General features: G+C 40.3%; 1 protein-coding gene across 4 annotated transcripts in view; it reads left to right on the top strand.

The window, feature by feature from the left end:
- The window catches only part of ITGB6 (integrin subunit beta 6), a 159,885-nt gene that overhangs the window by 53,528 nt on the left and 90,993 nt on the right, over positions 1 to 15,364 (top strand). For 3 of the 4 annotated variants that reach the window (XM_090280223.1, XM_090280210.1, XM_090280228.1), the window contains one exon: positions 14,931 to 15,006. In XM_090280223.1, coding sequence (XP_090136349.1) covers positions 14,946 to 15,006 — 61 coding nt within the window. In that variant the 5' untranslated portion in view covers positions 14,931 to 14,945. Of the gene's footprint in view, positions 1 to 14,756; positions 14,823 to 14,930; positions 15,007 to 15,364 lie in introns of all 4 variants that reach the window. The other variant, XM_090280214.1, reaches the window with a different exon arrangement.

Here is a 15,364-nt window from a genome sequence, read left to right as displayed (position 1 = left end):
GACAGACCCTCAGGTTAAAAACATATATATTAAAGAATTGTTTCTAAGTAAAATATAAACTACCAATGCTCACCAGAGATCATACAGACACCTATTCAGGCTGTGTGGAGGTGACTCACTGTCACTCTGGGATGCTGCCCATTAAGCTTGCTCACTATTGTAAATTGCACCTAGCATCATGCCTTACCAAGAGTGGATGTCCAGTGAATATCTGTTGATTGACTATGAAGAAAGGATTGGAGAGACAAGGAAGTAGATTTGGGCTCAGCTCACTAAAGGCTCTTCCTACTGCCCATACATTTTGAGACTCACTGACTTTCTGGTAAATGCTGAACGAATTCACTGAAGCCAGCTCAGAGTTCTGTGGCCACCAGAAGTGACCACAGGAAACAGTGCAGGCAGGGGATGGAATAACCATGCAATACAAATACAGTGGGTGTGGAGTGGGGTGGGAATTGAATGCACAGCCTTCAGTTGTAACTCTGTCCCTGAGATAAATATCCAGATCAGAAAATGGGAATGCTGCATCTGGTGACCACAGACGATAACCAAGAGGCAGAGAAACAGCTGAGGCTTCCCAGCTGTTTTTTCTGCTCCTTGTCTATCAGCAAGGGCAATGAACAGGAGATTCATTCATCAAGACCCTGGCTCATAACTCTCTTGATGAGAAGATCATTTGTAAACTTAAAATCTTTTTATGTTTCTCATAGTGTCATTAGCTTAAAGTGTTGACTGGGAATGTCTCTTCACCCCTACCATCTATAAAAGGAATAAGGGAGATGGAATTCACACAATTCTTGGCAAGACTAAGTTTTAGAAACTAAGACTATAATATAAAACAATTGTTATGTGAATAACAGTTGTATAAACCAGACACAGATAAATACCTTCATTTTAATAGAGGCATTTACCCAAGTCAACCCTTTTGTATGGGGTGGGGGGGGCTCCTGTTGGACAAAATAATAATGACAAAAATGGCTGTCATTTTTGTCGCATGCCTACCATACATCAGGTATGTATGTAAGTTTATCTCATTGAATCCTCACAATAACCCTGGTGCATTACTAGCCCCTATAGTGGGTTGAATGGTGTCCCACCAAAAGATATGTTCACCTGGAACATGTGAATGAATGTGATATTATTTAGAAAAGGCTCTTTGCAGATGTAATTAAGTTAAGGATTTTGAGATGAAATCATCCTGCTAGATTAATTGGATGGGCCTTTAATCCAATAACGTGTCCTCGTAAGAAGAAGAGAAGACACAGAGAGGGAACATAGAGGAGAAGGCCACGTGAAGACAAAACACTGGAATGATGTGTCTACAAGTCAGTACCCTTGAAGTATATTTGAATACCAAAGATGGGCAGCCACCAGAAGCTAGGAAAGAGACATGGAAGGGATTTTACCTCAGAGCCTTTAGAAGAAACCAACCCTGCCAAAACCTTCATTTTGAACTATGAGAGAATAAATTTCTGTTGTTTTAAGCTGCCCAGTTCCCTCCAGGATCTACTCACAACTATGAGAACCAGGAATCTGGTGTTCTATTATTGAAAACTATCCATGTGAGTATGGCTAGTCACTAATTAGGGAAGAGGGGAGCAGGAACCTGGGCCAGGTATGCTCATTATTCCACTACTCTGCTGACTTAACTGACAAGTAATTCAATTTGAAATCATATTATTAGGGTAACAGTAATTTAGTAAAAGAGTTAGCCACACACCTGGAACCAGACTGCATAGACTTGAGGCTAACTTTTCCACGTAGTAACTATGAGACCATAGGCAAGTTATTTACCTCTCGTGGTGCCCCCCCTTTTTGCTTTTGTGTATTGGGGAGAATTCAAGAGGAACACAAGAAGATGTGACAACAAATGTAATGTGGTTTCCTAGATGGGATTCTTGAACAAAAAAGGTGGTATAAGTAAATGTGGTACTCAAATCCTCCCACAACCACATCAAAAATACTACTAACTTACAGAACAATCATCATTCAGAACCTCATGAAATCTACTTGAATGGAAGCCCTACCACTGAGGACAGAAAAAAGAAGCCACATCAGGACTTGTAGGAGGGGCAGAGACATAGAATGAGCTGATTTCCTGTGGCAGATAAAAATTATGAGAGATATTTTGGCTGCAGGAGCCATCCCCCCGCTCCCTGAAGAGTAAGGGTCTCAGCCCCATAGCAGACCCCCAGTTCAGGGTTCCAGGGATGAAAAAAGTCCCCATAATTTCTGGCTATAAAAACCAGAGGGGGTTGAGGCTGAATGAGACAGGTGGCTGATAGAGTTCTAGGCAGTTCCTTGTAAAGGGCCTGTGCATGGACTTACTCAGACTCATTCACTCTGAGTTCTAGCACTGAGTAAGCAGCTAGAAAGGCATCAGGGACACATGGGGAGGAACTGAAGTGTCGGGCATCAGGGTGAGAGCTGGCAAAGGCCCCTCTCAGACCCTTCCCCCACATATAGCACCACAATGTGGTGAAATAGATCACCCTCTACTGATGAATACCTAAGGCTCCACCCCTTAAATGTAACAGGTGGGACAGCTCTACCTAAGACACAGGGGCAAACAAATACCGCAGCCTGTCAAAATGAGGAGACAGAGAAGTATGGCCTAAAAGGGAGAACAGATCAAGGTTCCAGTGGGAGAACTAAGCGACGAAGAGATAACCAATGTAAGATGTAGAGTTCAGAACACTGGTGATAAAGATGCTCACAGGCTTGACAGATATGCTTACGTACAGCAAACGCATAAGGAAAGAAGTAAAGGCTATGCTAAATCAAATGAAGGAAAATCCACACAAAACCAGTGGTGAAAAGAAGGAAACTGGGGTTCAAATCAATGACTTAGAAAATAAGAAAGAAAAAAACAGTCAACCAGTATAGAAGGAGGAAACAAGAATTCAAAAATAATGAGGAGAGGCTTAGGACCTCTGAGACAACTTTAAATGTGAAAACTTCTAAACCATAGGGTTGCCAGAAGGAGAAGAGGAATAGCAAGAAATTGAAAGCTTATGTGAAAAAATAATGAAGAAAAACTCCCCAAATTTGGTGAAGGAAATAGACATACAAGTCCAGGAAGCACAGAGTCCCAAATAAGCTAGATCCAAAGAGGACCACACCAAGACACATCATAATTAAAATGCCAAAGGTTCAAGATAAAGGGAGAATCTTAAAAGCAGCAAGAGAAGAGCAGAGAGTTACCTACAAAGGGGTGCCTATTAGACTATAAGCTGATTTCTCAAAAGAAACTTTGCAGGCAAGAAAGGACTGGAAAGAAGTATTCAAGATAATGAAAAGCAGGGGCTTACAACCAAGATTACTCTAACCAGCAAAGCTATCATTTAGAATGGAAGGACAGATAAAGTGCTTCCCAGACAAGGTAAAGCTAAAGGAGTTCATCATCACCAAGCTATTATTGTATGAAATGTCAAAGGGATGTACTTAAGAAAAAGAAGGTCAAAATTATGAACATTAAAATGACAACAAACTCACAACTATCAACAACTGAATCTAAAAAATAAAAACAAAATCCAACTAAACAAACCAGAATAGGAGCAGAATCATAGGTATGGGGAACATTTGGAGGGGTACCAGTTGGGAGGGGGAAGGGAGAGGAATGGGGAAATGGTGCAGGGATTAAGAAGCATAATTGGTTGCTACAAAATAGGCAGGGGAAAGTTAAGAATAATATGGGAAAGGGAGAAATCAAAGAACTTATATGCATGACCCATGGACATGAACTAAGGGGGGTGGTATTGCTGGAGGGAAGGGTGGTACTGGGCAGAGGGGGGCAAAGGGAAAAAAATTGAAACTACTGTAACAACATAATCAATAAAATCTACTTTAAAAAAAGAATTAACAGTTCTCTTCAGATGCAGTTTGGGAAATAGTATTGATGCATTATTATTATCTAAAGTCCCTACTTTATTCAGTGCTCTTCTTCCAATGACATACATAAAAATAAATCATCCCATTGGTGCAGATAACATTTCAATTCTGTCTTCCTAGTCCTGACTGACTAAAATTTAGCCTCTAAACTATTTTAAAATTAATTTACACTGGGCAACAAATGTCCAAAATTCACCAATATCCAAACTGAGACAAGGGCTGACATCTGCATTTCCCATGCTACTGGGCTTTACTTTACTGATGCCCAAGGTTTCATCAGTGCAACATAGTTTCATCAATGCAACAGCAAGTTTTCTATCAAAAATTTAATTATATATGTTGTGGATAGGATTTTAAAACTTTGAACTCCTTGATATGAAGAAAATTATTCACTACTTTAGTAATTATTGAAACTGTTGTTTAGTAATAACAGTTTATTATAAACTTACTGTTTAGTAATTTTTCTGCCATTAGAGGCACTGTCCACTCTCCTCGGCAACCTGGGGCTAGGAGGGGACCACCTACAAGTACAGCTTCACTTGACAGGTTGCAAGACAGGCAGATGGTTTTCAATCTCCCTCGAACAAGCCTCTCACATCTTACAGCTCATTGGAGCCACTTATTGTCTGACCAAAATTATGCCCAATGATATATAGATTCACTACTTCTGTTGTATAAAAATTATCTTTAGTTAGCTGATATCTAAATTTACTTTAAAGGCTTTTCTTCTTTCTCTTCTTCCAGATCTTGAGACATCATCAGGTGAATGACATTTTCAATAGTTTGTTAGAATAATTTATTGTTTAGCTTTTCGAACAATGTAAAGTGTTTGCATCATGCTCAGTTCTTTTTTCTTTTTGATTTTGTGTAAACTGGCTGATAGGATTCAGTGAGTGGTCATCAGTAGCAATCAGAAAAGTTCATAGAATGGCAGTTGAAAGTAATAAATTCTACACATGGCTCCTCAAAGGTATTTCTCAGACTTAATTTTTGGCCACCATTTCCCCGAGCTTTAAAAGAATAACAACCTTCCCTACTGTTACATCTTTAAGGTAAAAAAAAAAAACAAAAAAAAATCTGAAATGCTTCCATTTCGCAAGGATTTTAAAATAATAAAATATACCCATTTCTCAAACCTTCTTACAGTGGCCTGATGAGGAATCCACTTTTAAAACTCTGTTAGGAGAGATCCTTTTGCTATTGAAACTGACCTGATAGTCTACCAGTGCATCTAGAGAGAACCAGAGGACCATGGGGATTTTCCATGTTTTCTTTTGCTCTCCAAATGCCAAGTCATGGGGAATCCCAGAATGTAGATATCAGCTAGCTGGTCTTTTACTGGACTGGAGGAATGTTAACACAAGTGTGTAGACTGTCTCATTACAGAGCACTTGCCTGCACAGTTTTGACCTTCCCTGTTCTGCCACAAAACACCTTTTATAGTTATGACTCCACAGGGCTCCACAGGTCATTAGAGTTGACTAGTTCTCACTGTCACAGTCATGATGAGCAGATATTATATGATATCTCTCTGGCATGTCTGGAAAAACTTGTGAGTGATGGTGGAGTTTTCAAGTAGGAGCCAACATTACTCTTGGAGTCATTCCTGAGCCCTCAACTTCTCTTTCCCTACAAGCAGTCCAACTGTAAACTCTGTCTATATTAGAAGGATATCCAGGATCCAACCACTTTTCACTATTTTTCTTGTCCAAGCCTTTATCATCTAAGGCCTCAACTACTGAAATAGCCTCTGATAGATCTACCAGTTTCTATTCTTTCACTTAGAGTGATCCTTTCAAAACACAAGCTACAGCATGTCGACCAAAACTCACAAAAGCTTCCCTTTTCAGAATACAAATCTGGAGTCCTGAGCATGTACCAAAGGGATCTCCTGATAAACTCCCCACTCCCCCCTTGCCTTTCTGACCTGTTTTGTTATTTCCTTGTGATCACCCTCTCTCTCCACAGCCTTGTCAGCGACCTTGCTTGTCCCCACTCCTGCTGGGGGCCTTGTACTTACTCTTCTTCCAGAGGGCAATATGATGCCCTCCCTTACTTCCCCAGGGTGCTGCCTAATGCCACCTCCTCAGAGGTCTCTCTGGCCATCCCATCTTGACTTCTTATCATTCTTTATTTTTCCTGGTATTATTCACTTCCTGATATCTTTATTTGTTTGGGTGTTCATTGTCTGTCTCTCCCACAGACTTTAGTGGTTTTAATCAACATTCTGTTCCCAGAACTGTGCCTGGGATATTGCTGAATGAGTGAGCGAATGAATGAATGGATGAGTCAGAGTCCATTTTTACTAGGAATGCCACTGCCTAGTGCGGTGCTAGAAGAGATGGTGCTCATCATAAAAACAAATATTTTGCTGGAAATAGCCTAAGTGCCCATTCGTAAATGATTGGATTAAACAACTGTGGTACATTTACACAATAGAATACTACACAGAAGAAAGAAAGAAGGAATTCCTACCTTTTGTGACAGCATGGATGGGACTGGAGAGTATCATGCTAAGTGAAATAAGCCAGGTGGTGAAAGACAAATACCATATGATCTCACCTATAACAGGAACCTAATGAATGAAACAAACAAGCAAAATGGAACCAGAGGCATGGAAACAAGAAACAGACTGACAGTGACGAGAGGGGATGGGGGAGGAGGATAACAGGGAAAAGAAGGGGAAGGGTCTAGTCAAGGAACAAGTACAAAGGACCCATGGACTTGGACAACAGGGTGGGGATTTACTGTGGGAGCGTGGGTAGGGGTGGGCGAGGCAGTGGAGAACAACTGGGGGAGAATCGGGATAACTATAATAGAATAACAATTAAAAAAGAAAAAACATTTTAAAAACAAAGAATTCTAACCCCTGATTAGAATGTTTGAATCATCTTTGTAAACAAATAAAAAATAATGCTTAGCATTTTTGCAATCTGTGAGTGAGCAGATCACTTTGCAATCAATATTTCCATTTGTTTCTATGGACCTCCTGCCATAGTGTACCATTTTCCTCTTATATAGGGAAAAACGGACACAAAGAGAGTCTAGTTCTCAGAATCAAGTCTGTGTAAATTCACATTCGCTGGTATTTTATGGAAAAATCTCATTTTTTGGATATGTTCTACAAACTAAAGGACAGAAGGAGCTCAGTTTTTGTGGACTTCAAAGTAATTTCCAAAACCTGAGGTGTGTGAGTTTCTCAAGCAAGCCTAACATACAAGATTTACATCAGACTTGCCAAGTGACAACTGCCTTCCTTAAATTAGCAGTGTGACTGGCCACTGCGCTCCAAAGTCGGTGGAGGACCAGGAGTTACTCTGAGTCATCTCTGAGCCACAGGGAATGCCTGTGACCACCCTGTCCTGGACTCAGCCCCAGACCTGACTCCCCAGCCCATGGTGTCACCTTCCCATGAAGGATTGGACCACGTGTTTTGTTCAAGTTTATTTTTGAGAGATAAGTACTGGACTTAAATCAGAGCAGGAAAGAAAAAAGGGATTGCATAATCCAGGACCATGTTTCTGTCTCATTTTTTTGTGTTGATCGATAGGATGAACGACAAAGGTAAAAAGAGACAGCTACAGAGCTGGAGCTGGGACAAAGGGGTCTAGAGACTGAGAGACAAATGTATTTAAAGGTTCCTTGGAGAATTCTATTTCTTGTTGAGAGCGGCTTTGTGATTTTATGAACATCTTTCACCTAGCACAGGGGTCCTCAACCAGTACCGTCTGTGGCCAGTTAGGAACTGGGACTCACAGCAGGAGGTGAGCGGCAGGCAAAGCTTTGCTGGCATTACAACCTGAGCTCCGCCTCCTGTCCTCCCCGACTCCCTGTCCATGGAAAAATTATTTTCCACGAAACCAGTCCCTGGTGCCAGAAAGGCTGGGAACCACTGATCTAGCAGGAGGCACTTTTCACAGTAACGCAGAGTTCAGGTTTGAGGGAGGAATCTGTTTTCAGGGCTCTGTTGCCTGAGCCGCTGTGCCGCCTTGGGCAGGTTAGGCAACTTTTAGCGTCTCAGTATCCTGATCTCATATATGGAGGTAAGACAGTCCACACTTCATAGGCATGTGGTGAGATGATAGAGGGCAGTGCTAATAAACGTTTAACAGTGCCCAGCACATGGAAAGTGCTCAATGAAACTAACTGCAATAAACAAGACCCTCAATAAAGTCAGAGCGGGTGGGTTACAAGGAAATAGATGAAGCCTCAGTTCAGTCCCCTAGCTTGCACAGGTACCTGTGAGTGGCTGGGAGCCCCTGTGGGGATGGGAAGCCAGATTACCATCAAGAAGAATTTCTAGGTAACTATTTCTAGTGAATTGCTTAAGGTGATATCAAGTAGAAAGGACCTGGAGTCTCCAAGGCTTCAGTAATTTATTGCCACAGATTTTTTTCTTTCTCATTAAAAATAAAAATATGCTTTTATTCTTAATTTATTTCCAATTTGCATTCCTTTTCTTTTTTAATTAAAGCTTTTTTCAATTATAGTTTGCATTCAACGTTATTTTGTATTAGCTTCAGGTGTACACATAATGGTTAGATAATCATATATACTTTATAAATATTCCCCCAGATATTTCCATCCTCAACTGGCACCATATAGTAATTACACTATTATTGACTATATTCCCTATGCTGTAACCCTTTGACTATTTTTGTAACTACCAACCTATACTTCTCAATCCCTTCACCGTTTTCACCCAGCTCCCCAACCCTTTACCCCTCTGCCAATCTTCGGTCTGTTCCCTGTATCTATGAGTCTGTTTCTCTTTTGTTTGTTCACTTACATTGTTCTTTAGATTCCACATATAAGTGAAATCATATATTTGTCTCCCTCTGACCGACTTATTTCACTTAGCGTATACCCTCTAGGTTTATTCATGCTATTGTAAATGGTAAGATTTTTTTTAATAGCCATTTATTATTCATAATTTTGGTCTGTTTTATTTTATTTTTTTCTTCTTCTTAAAGAAGAACTTGTAATGTTCTTGCAATACAGATTTGGTGGTGATGAATTCCTTTAGCTTTTTCTTCTCTGGGAAGCTGTCTCTATGTCCTTCAATTTTAAATGATAGTCTTGCTGGGTAGAGTAATCTTGGTTGTAGGGCCTTGTTTTTTATCACTTTGAATATTTCATGCTAATCCCTTCTGGCTTGAAATGTTTCTGTTGAGAAATCAGTCTTATGGAGCTCCTTTGTAGATAACTAACTCCTTTTATCTTGGTGCTTTTAAGTTTCTTTCTTTGTCTTTAAGTTTTGGCATTTTAATTACAATGTGTGTTGACATCGGCCTCTTTCAGTTAATCTTGTTTGGGACTCTCTGTGCTTCCTGGAATTGTATGTCCATTTTCTACGTTCCTTTCTTAAGAAGGACCCCCTAAATCATAAAATCTTCAGGCCCCACAAAATCTGATACATCCCAGAATGGTTTAATTAAATCTTCACTATAATCCTGAAAAGTGGATATCATCACAATCGCACAGTCTGGAAACTAAAGTACTGAGAAATAAATGCTATCCCCAAGGATGGATATACAGTAAGACCTGGCATAGCTATGATTTGAACCCAGGTCTTTCCACATACAATATAAATTCTTCCTACTGTATCCAACTTCTCCGACCATGTTCATAGTGCATTATTCACAATAGCCAAAAGGTGGAAACAACCCAAATGACCATCAGTGGATGAATAAACAAAATGTTGTATATTCATACAATAGAATATTATTCAGCCTTACAAAGAAATGAAATTCGAATACCTGCTACAGCCTGTATGAACCTTGAAAACATTATACTTAGTGAAATAAACCAGACACAATAGACTTCATTGTTTGATTCTACTTATGTGAGTTATCTAGAATAGTCAATTTTGTAGCGATAGGAAGCAGAATGAATAGTGGTTGCCTGTGGGAACCAGGAAAATAGGAAGATATTGTTTTATGGTTACAAAGTTTCATTTTGAAATAATGAAAAGTTCTGGAGATAGTGGTGAAAATTGCATAGCTCTGTGAATGTACTTAATGCCAATAAACTACAACTTAAAGTGGTAACAATAATAAATTTTGTTACGTATATTTTACCACAATAAAAAAGTAAACTCCAGGCTAGAATGGGAGACTTAAGGCACAAAAATTTCCCTAGCATTCAGCACATTGTGGGCATCATACACCAAGATGACAGGACACCGTTGCACATCCTTCCTGAAAAGAATTTTTCTGAAGGTCTTGAAATGTGAAACAAAGATATGACTTCCAGATTCCATGCCTCCCTAGGCAGCCATAGCATCTGCAAACAGCCTACTGTGCAGTGCATCACACACTGTTACATGAGGGCCAGACCCAAACACAAAGTATCCATTTCCACTGTCTTCTTTTAGCTACTCACTCTGAGACATTTTCATGGAAAGACAACAGGAAGTAGACTGGTCACCAGTTCTTGAAATAAAGCAGGTAAACACAGCAAGGCCATCCCAAGAGCTGGCAGTCATTATTAAGGTCCCCAGGGTTTGAATTGTCTCCCAGCCCGAGTGACTCAGTATTTACTCTCCTAGGAGTGTTTTGAGGTGCCCCAGGGCTGGCTCAGCTGGATCCTCGATTGTCATTCTCTGATGTGGATGAGGGCTGGGTCCTGGAGATACCAAGTCCAGCACAGTGAGTTAGATGGTTGACATGGCTTCCTGAAGTCAGGATTCCACTAAAGACCACCTGTTTCTAAATCTCAGAAGTGAAGGCCAGTTGAAGGGCAGAGCACAGAAGGTGCTGCTTCCCTAGCTGTGAGGTGCTCTGTGAGTCAACCTGTCCCCAGCTCGGACCCTTTGAAAGGAGTCAGACCTTTGAGTAGATGATAACATTCTATCCTGTGGGCTGGAGCAGCCTATCTCAAATATAGATGGTGTGACTTAGGGTCCCTTGGTTTTAAGGGATATAGAGATCTCTTCAAACACCCACAAGTGATGGCAATTTGTTCTGAGAATACACATTACTCTAAACGATACAGATGCTGGAGAAACTCAGGAAGAGCAAGGGCTCCTGGAGATCCAATTGGAAGAACATTTGGGGGTCCACGGCAGCTCTCAGCCTGGGCCATGTTTTGTCCCTGTCAGAGTGAGTTTGTGGGTTTGACTCTAGCGTTCCTCAGTTCATGTGGCTCAGGGGCCCTTCCTTCTTTGCTGTTTTTCCTGTTGATACTCTTTATTCACCATCTTGTCTACTCATCATCGCTTTCCTGTGCCTGGGCTTCTGAATCCTCATAGCTCCGGATTCCTCTTTACACGGGCTCACTCGTGAAGCATCACGTTCCCTCTAAGCTCATGTAAGGTCATGTCCTCTTTCTGCCAGTTTCAGTCCCCCATGACCAAACCTTTGATTTTTATCTCTATTCTCCAGTTCAAATACATAGGTAATTAATCTGGTTGGTTTGGCTAAGGGGACACCGGGTGCTTTCTTGGGTGCTGGCCATCTCATGGAACAACAGGTGCACGGACAGGTACTTTCCAGGAGAGGGCACCAGGCACCACATCTTCAGGAAGTGAGATTGGTTTCCTTCTGCCTTTTAGTCTGGTGCAAATTACGCAGCGTGGTGCCAAGGGGAAAACAAAGTAGGCGTGCGTTTAATTGTAGCATTGTTCTACTGTGTATTTTCTCTTAAATTCAGCTGCTTTTCTCCATCATGCCTTTTAAGACTTTTTTTTTCCAGCTTTCATCTCAACCCAAGTGAGAAACACATTTTCTCTTTCCTAATAGCATTATGTACCTTCTAAAACCATTTATTCATTTAACCATCTATATACTAACTATTCATGAAGTACCTGTTTTGTAACAGGCAAAATACTAGACAATGAAGACATAAAATTCATCCACTTACTTGATAGCTATTAATTGAATACTTAAATACAAAGTACCAAGCATTATGCTGCTTGCTGGGAATATAAGGAGGTGTGGTTCCGTGGATGGAGTGCCGACTGAGAATGGAAAGGTTGCTGGTTCAATTCCCAGTTAGGATACATGCCTGGGTTGCAGGCCAGGTCCTCCAGTGGGGGTGTGTGAAAGGCAGCAACTCAGTGTCGCTTTTGCAGGTTGATGTTCTGTATAACAATAACTAAGACAGCCCCTGCCTGATACCTAGTAAGAATTCAATAAATGCAGCCTAGTGGAGGAGAGAGGCAAGCATTTAGGCAATTACAAGGAAAGTGAAAGGGGCTATCTTGGGGAAAGTCTCTTGGAAAAGAAGCCTGGAGAGACCTTAAAGGTCTTCTTATGGGAAGTTCCAGTAATATCTGCACTGAGACCTAGACGGTGAGTAAGTCAAGTGAGAGGCATAGGAAGGAGGAAAGGGCCTTCCAGGCTTGGAAGTAGGGGAGGGGCTGCAGCTGGGAAGGGAGAGCAAATAAAGCAGTGCAATGTGGATTTCAGGGCCTGGGTGGAATTCTGTACTTGGGATAGTACAAGGTCTCTGATTTAAACACAGGGTCACATTGAGTGGCACACTGGTGTTGCTGCCTGCATCCAGCTGGCAGGGGGGCATGGAGATGGTCTGACAGTGGTGTATGTCACTCCCATTCTAATCCCATTGGCAAGAGCTAAGTTGCTGAGGTTCTCTTAACTGCAAGACAGGTTGGGAGAGATAGTCTAACTATATTACCAGGAGGAAGAGCTTTTGATGACAGCTAGAACCTGAGAGAAAATTTTCAGGGAGTGGGCAGATGGAGAATTGTGCAGGCATCCCTGGTCCCAGCTCATCCAAAGTGTCCGGCAGTAGCTGCCCTGGAGGTTGGTGGGCAGAGAGGCAACTCAGGACCTGAGGAAACCTGAGGAGCCCAAAGCAGTTCCATTCACTCCAAGGCACTTCAGGCAGTCTTATGGGTTGCAACTTCTTATCTTCCAAAATGAGATTGGAAAGTACATGTTTAGTCTATAGAAAATAAGCGATTTCAAGTAGGAGATTGTCAAGAACAGTGCAGGGCTTGAGGTTTTTTACTTGCTTAGCTGACAAGTTAGATAATCACAGATTCATAGATGCTGGCAGAGACATGAGATTCCTTGGTCAGATGTGAAGGATTCATAGCAATGTCAGTGGCCAGAGGGTCTGCATTTTATTTCACCAGTTTCCCAAGGCCAATACCCACAGGGTGACCCAAATGGGAAGAGGTGACACCTGCACATGTGGAGGGTTGTTACAAGAGAGAAACCAGAAAACCCAAGTCTACGGAAGCTGAATCTTTTATAATAGGCACTGAACATGCCTGCTTCTGGTTGTGGAGGGTGGCACTCTATCTTCCCAAGGTATAAGCAAATTTTCTCCTTAATGTGAAGGATAACATCACCTCTACCTTCAGAAGCTGTTCATTTTACAAACATGCTTAAAAAGATAGCCCAGAACAAAGACTCTGTTAGGTGTCAGCTGAGCAGAGAAATCCTCCCTGACTATCTTTAATAGAACACATAGTTCCTCTCCCTTTTACCCAGCTTTATAATTTTTCATAGCCCTTATCAATGCCTGATTTTAAGGATCTGTCTCCCTACCATTGCTCTCCAACCTAGAATATACAAGTGTTTCACATGTCAAGAGCTTGGGCTTGCTCACTGACATAGGCTCTTCTTCTAGAACACACCTGACACAAAGTAAATGTTCCATAAATATTTGTTGGATGAATAAATGATAGTGGATACAGAAACGGAGGCAACATCAGGGACATGGATAATTTGCACATCAATCTTTCTTCTTCAATTTATTTGATATAACTCTATTTTTCTCCCAAAAGGCATACTTCCAACTCTTCTTTAATAATTCTGTTTTCTCTCTACAGGATTCTTGCCATGTTCTTCCAGGTTCTTGTGTATGACAGAGTTCAAAATTGAATATAGCCTTCTGAGAAGAACCTATAATTAGTTTTCCTTTTTTTTTCCCACAGGTTTCATATGCTTGCTTAGAAATACACTTTTAAAAGATAATCTCCCAGGATGTAGGCCCAGCCACAAAGAAGCCTGTCTAACTTCAGTTTGCTGAGTAACAAAGTGAATATTTTATTCTTACCTGTTTGTAGTCTTCATAAATCCCAAAACATTCTCTTGAATACGTTAGGAACTATATGGAATCAATCTTGTGAATTTAGCCATAGATTGTATAGCTTTTAAATTTGTCACTCTTTTGTTCAACAAATAAGTACCTCCTTATGTTCCAAGTGGTGAGCTAGAAGCTGGGACAGTACACAAAAGGAGCACGTGGTCCCTATCAAGAGGGACTCAGAATCTTGGGCATCATTTTTTCTGTTTCCATTGTTGTCGTTTTGAGACAAATTATGGTCTAATTTGATCTTAATATAGTATATTTATTTTCAATATTGATTTAAAAATAAAAATTCTATTCTTATAGAAAATATCTTTTGTCCAATTTGAAAAATAAGGGAGTACCATGTGCTGCTTTCCCTGGCCCGCCTTCTAAATGAACTGTGAAATTATGGTTTATAGTTTTCAGAGTTCATTTCAAAATCTCTGCAGAGGATTTTAAATGGAATACAAAAATCTCAGGTATTTTTCTTAATTCATTTTTTAAAAATCCTCCTTGCCTGTAGCATATATTTGTGTTTTATTTATCATTTTTACTGTTTTTACTTAATTAAAATTATTTTAGAAACAACTTTAAATCATTTCAATTCTCTTTTGACATTTCACTGATTAATATTTCACTATAGGTACTGACTTTCTCTAGGATGCAGAGAGACTAATCACATTTACACAAAAATTTCTACTGAATGAATTTCTCCACCTTCTTGGTGATTGTACACCTGCCTTCCTTATAAGGAGAACAAGGAAGTAAATCATGTTGAAGTTGCTTTTAAACGCAGCTTTTCTTTTTTACCTGTCCAGGTAGCCTCTGTTTTCATTTCAGTCTCAACTTCTTTATTTACATCTCAAGTTTCTTTTCAAAGCTGTGTAAGTAGTATTTAAAATGTTACACTTTGAGAAAGAAAGACTTTTAACGATGTTCAGCTTTGGTCTTGTAACGCTGAAGGTAATTCATTTTTTAATCTGTCTGCACAGCGAGAACTGAAACGAATGGGGATTGAACTGCTTTGCCTGTTCTTTCTATTTCTAGGAAGGAATGATCACGTACAAGGTAAGACCTGAGCTCTACAATATATTGCTTTCGTGGTATGCTTGACAAACCTGTCATTTGGTTCAGAAACTAGATCTGAAGTCATTTTTTATTTGATCTGTTTGATTGCTTTCTTGCCATTGAGCGAACACTTTTAACAAATTACAGGCAGACACAGGGCTGTTTCCACAGCAAATGCTCTGGGCTTAAGGTAAATAAATACAAAGGTTGTATGGGCATTTTAATGAGGAGAATTAAACAGCATTACTACACAATAGGACTTCTTAATACAATTGTGACAATGATTTTGTTACTTTTACCTGCTTTTTTTTTTTATAAAACACAAGGAATAACCTTGAGAGGAGACAATGATTTATTT

This window comes from Furipterus horrens, unplaced genomic scaffold, assembly GCF_987537825.1.
Source record: "Furipterus horrens unplaced genomic scaffold, mFurHor1.1.pri manual_scaffold_1, whole genome shotgun sequence".
NCBI lineage: Eukaryota > Metazoa > Chordata > Mammalia > Chiroptera > Furipteridae > Furipterus > Furipterus horrens.
Note: the sequence above shows the minus strand (reverse complement) of the source record. Positions and strands in the feature narration are given on the sequence as shown.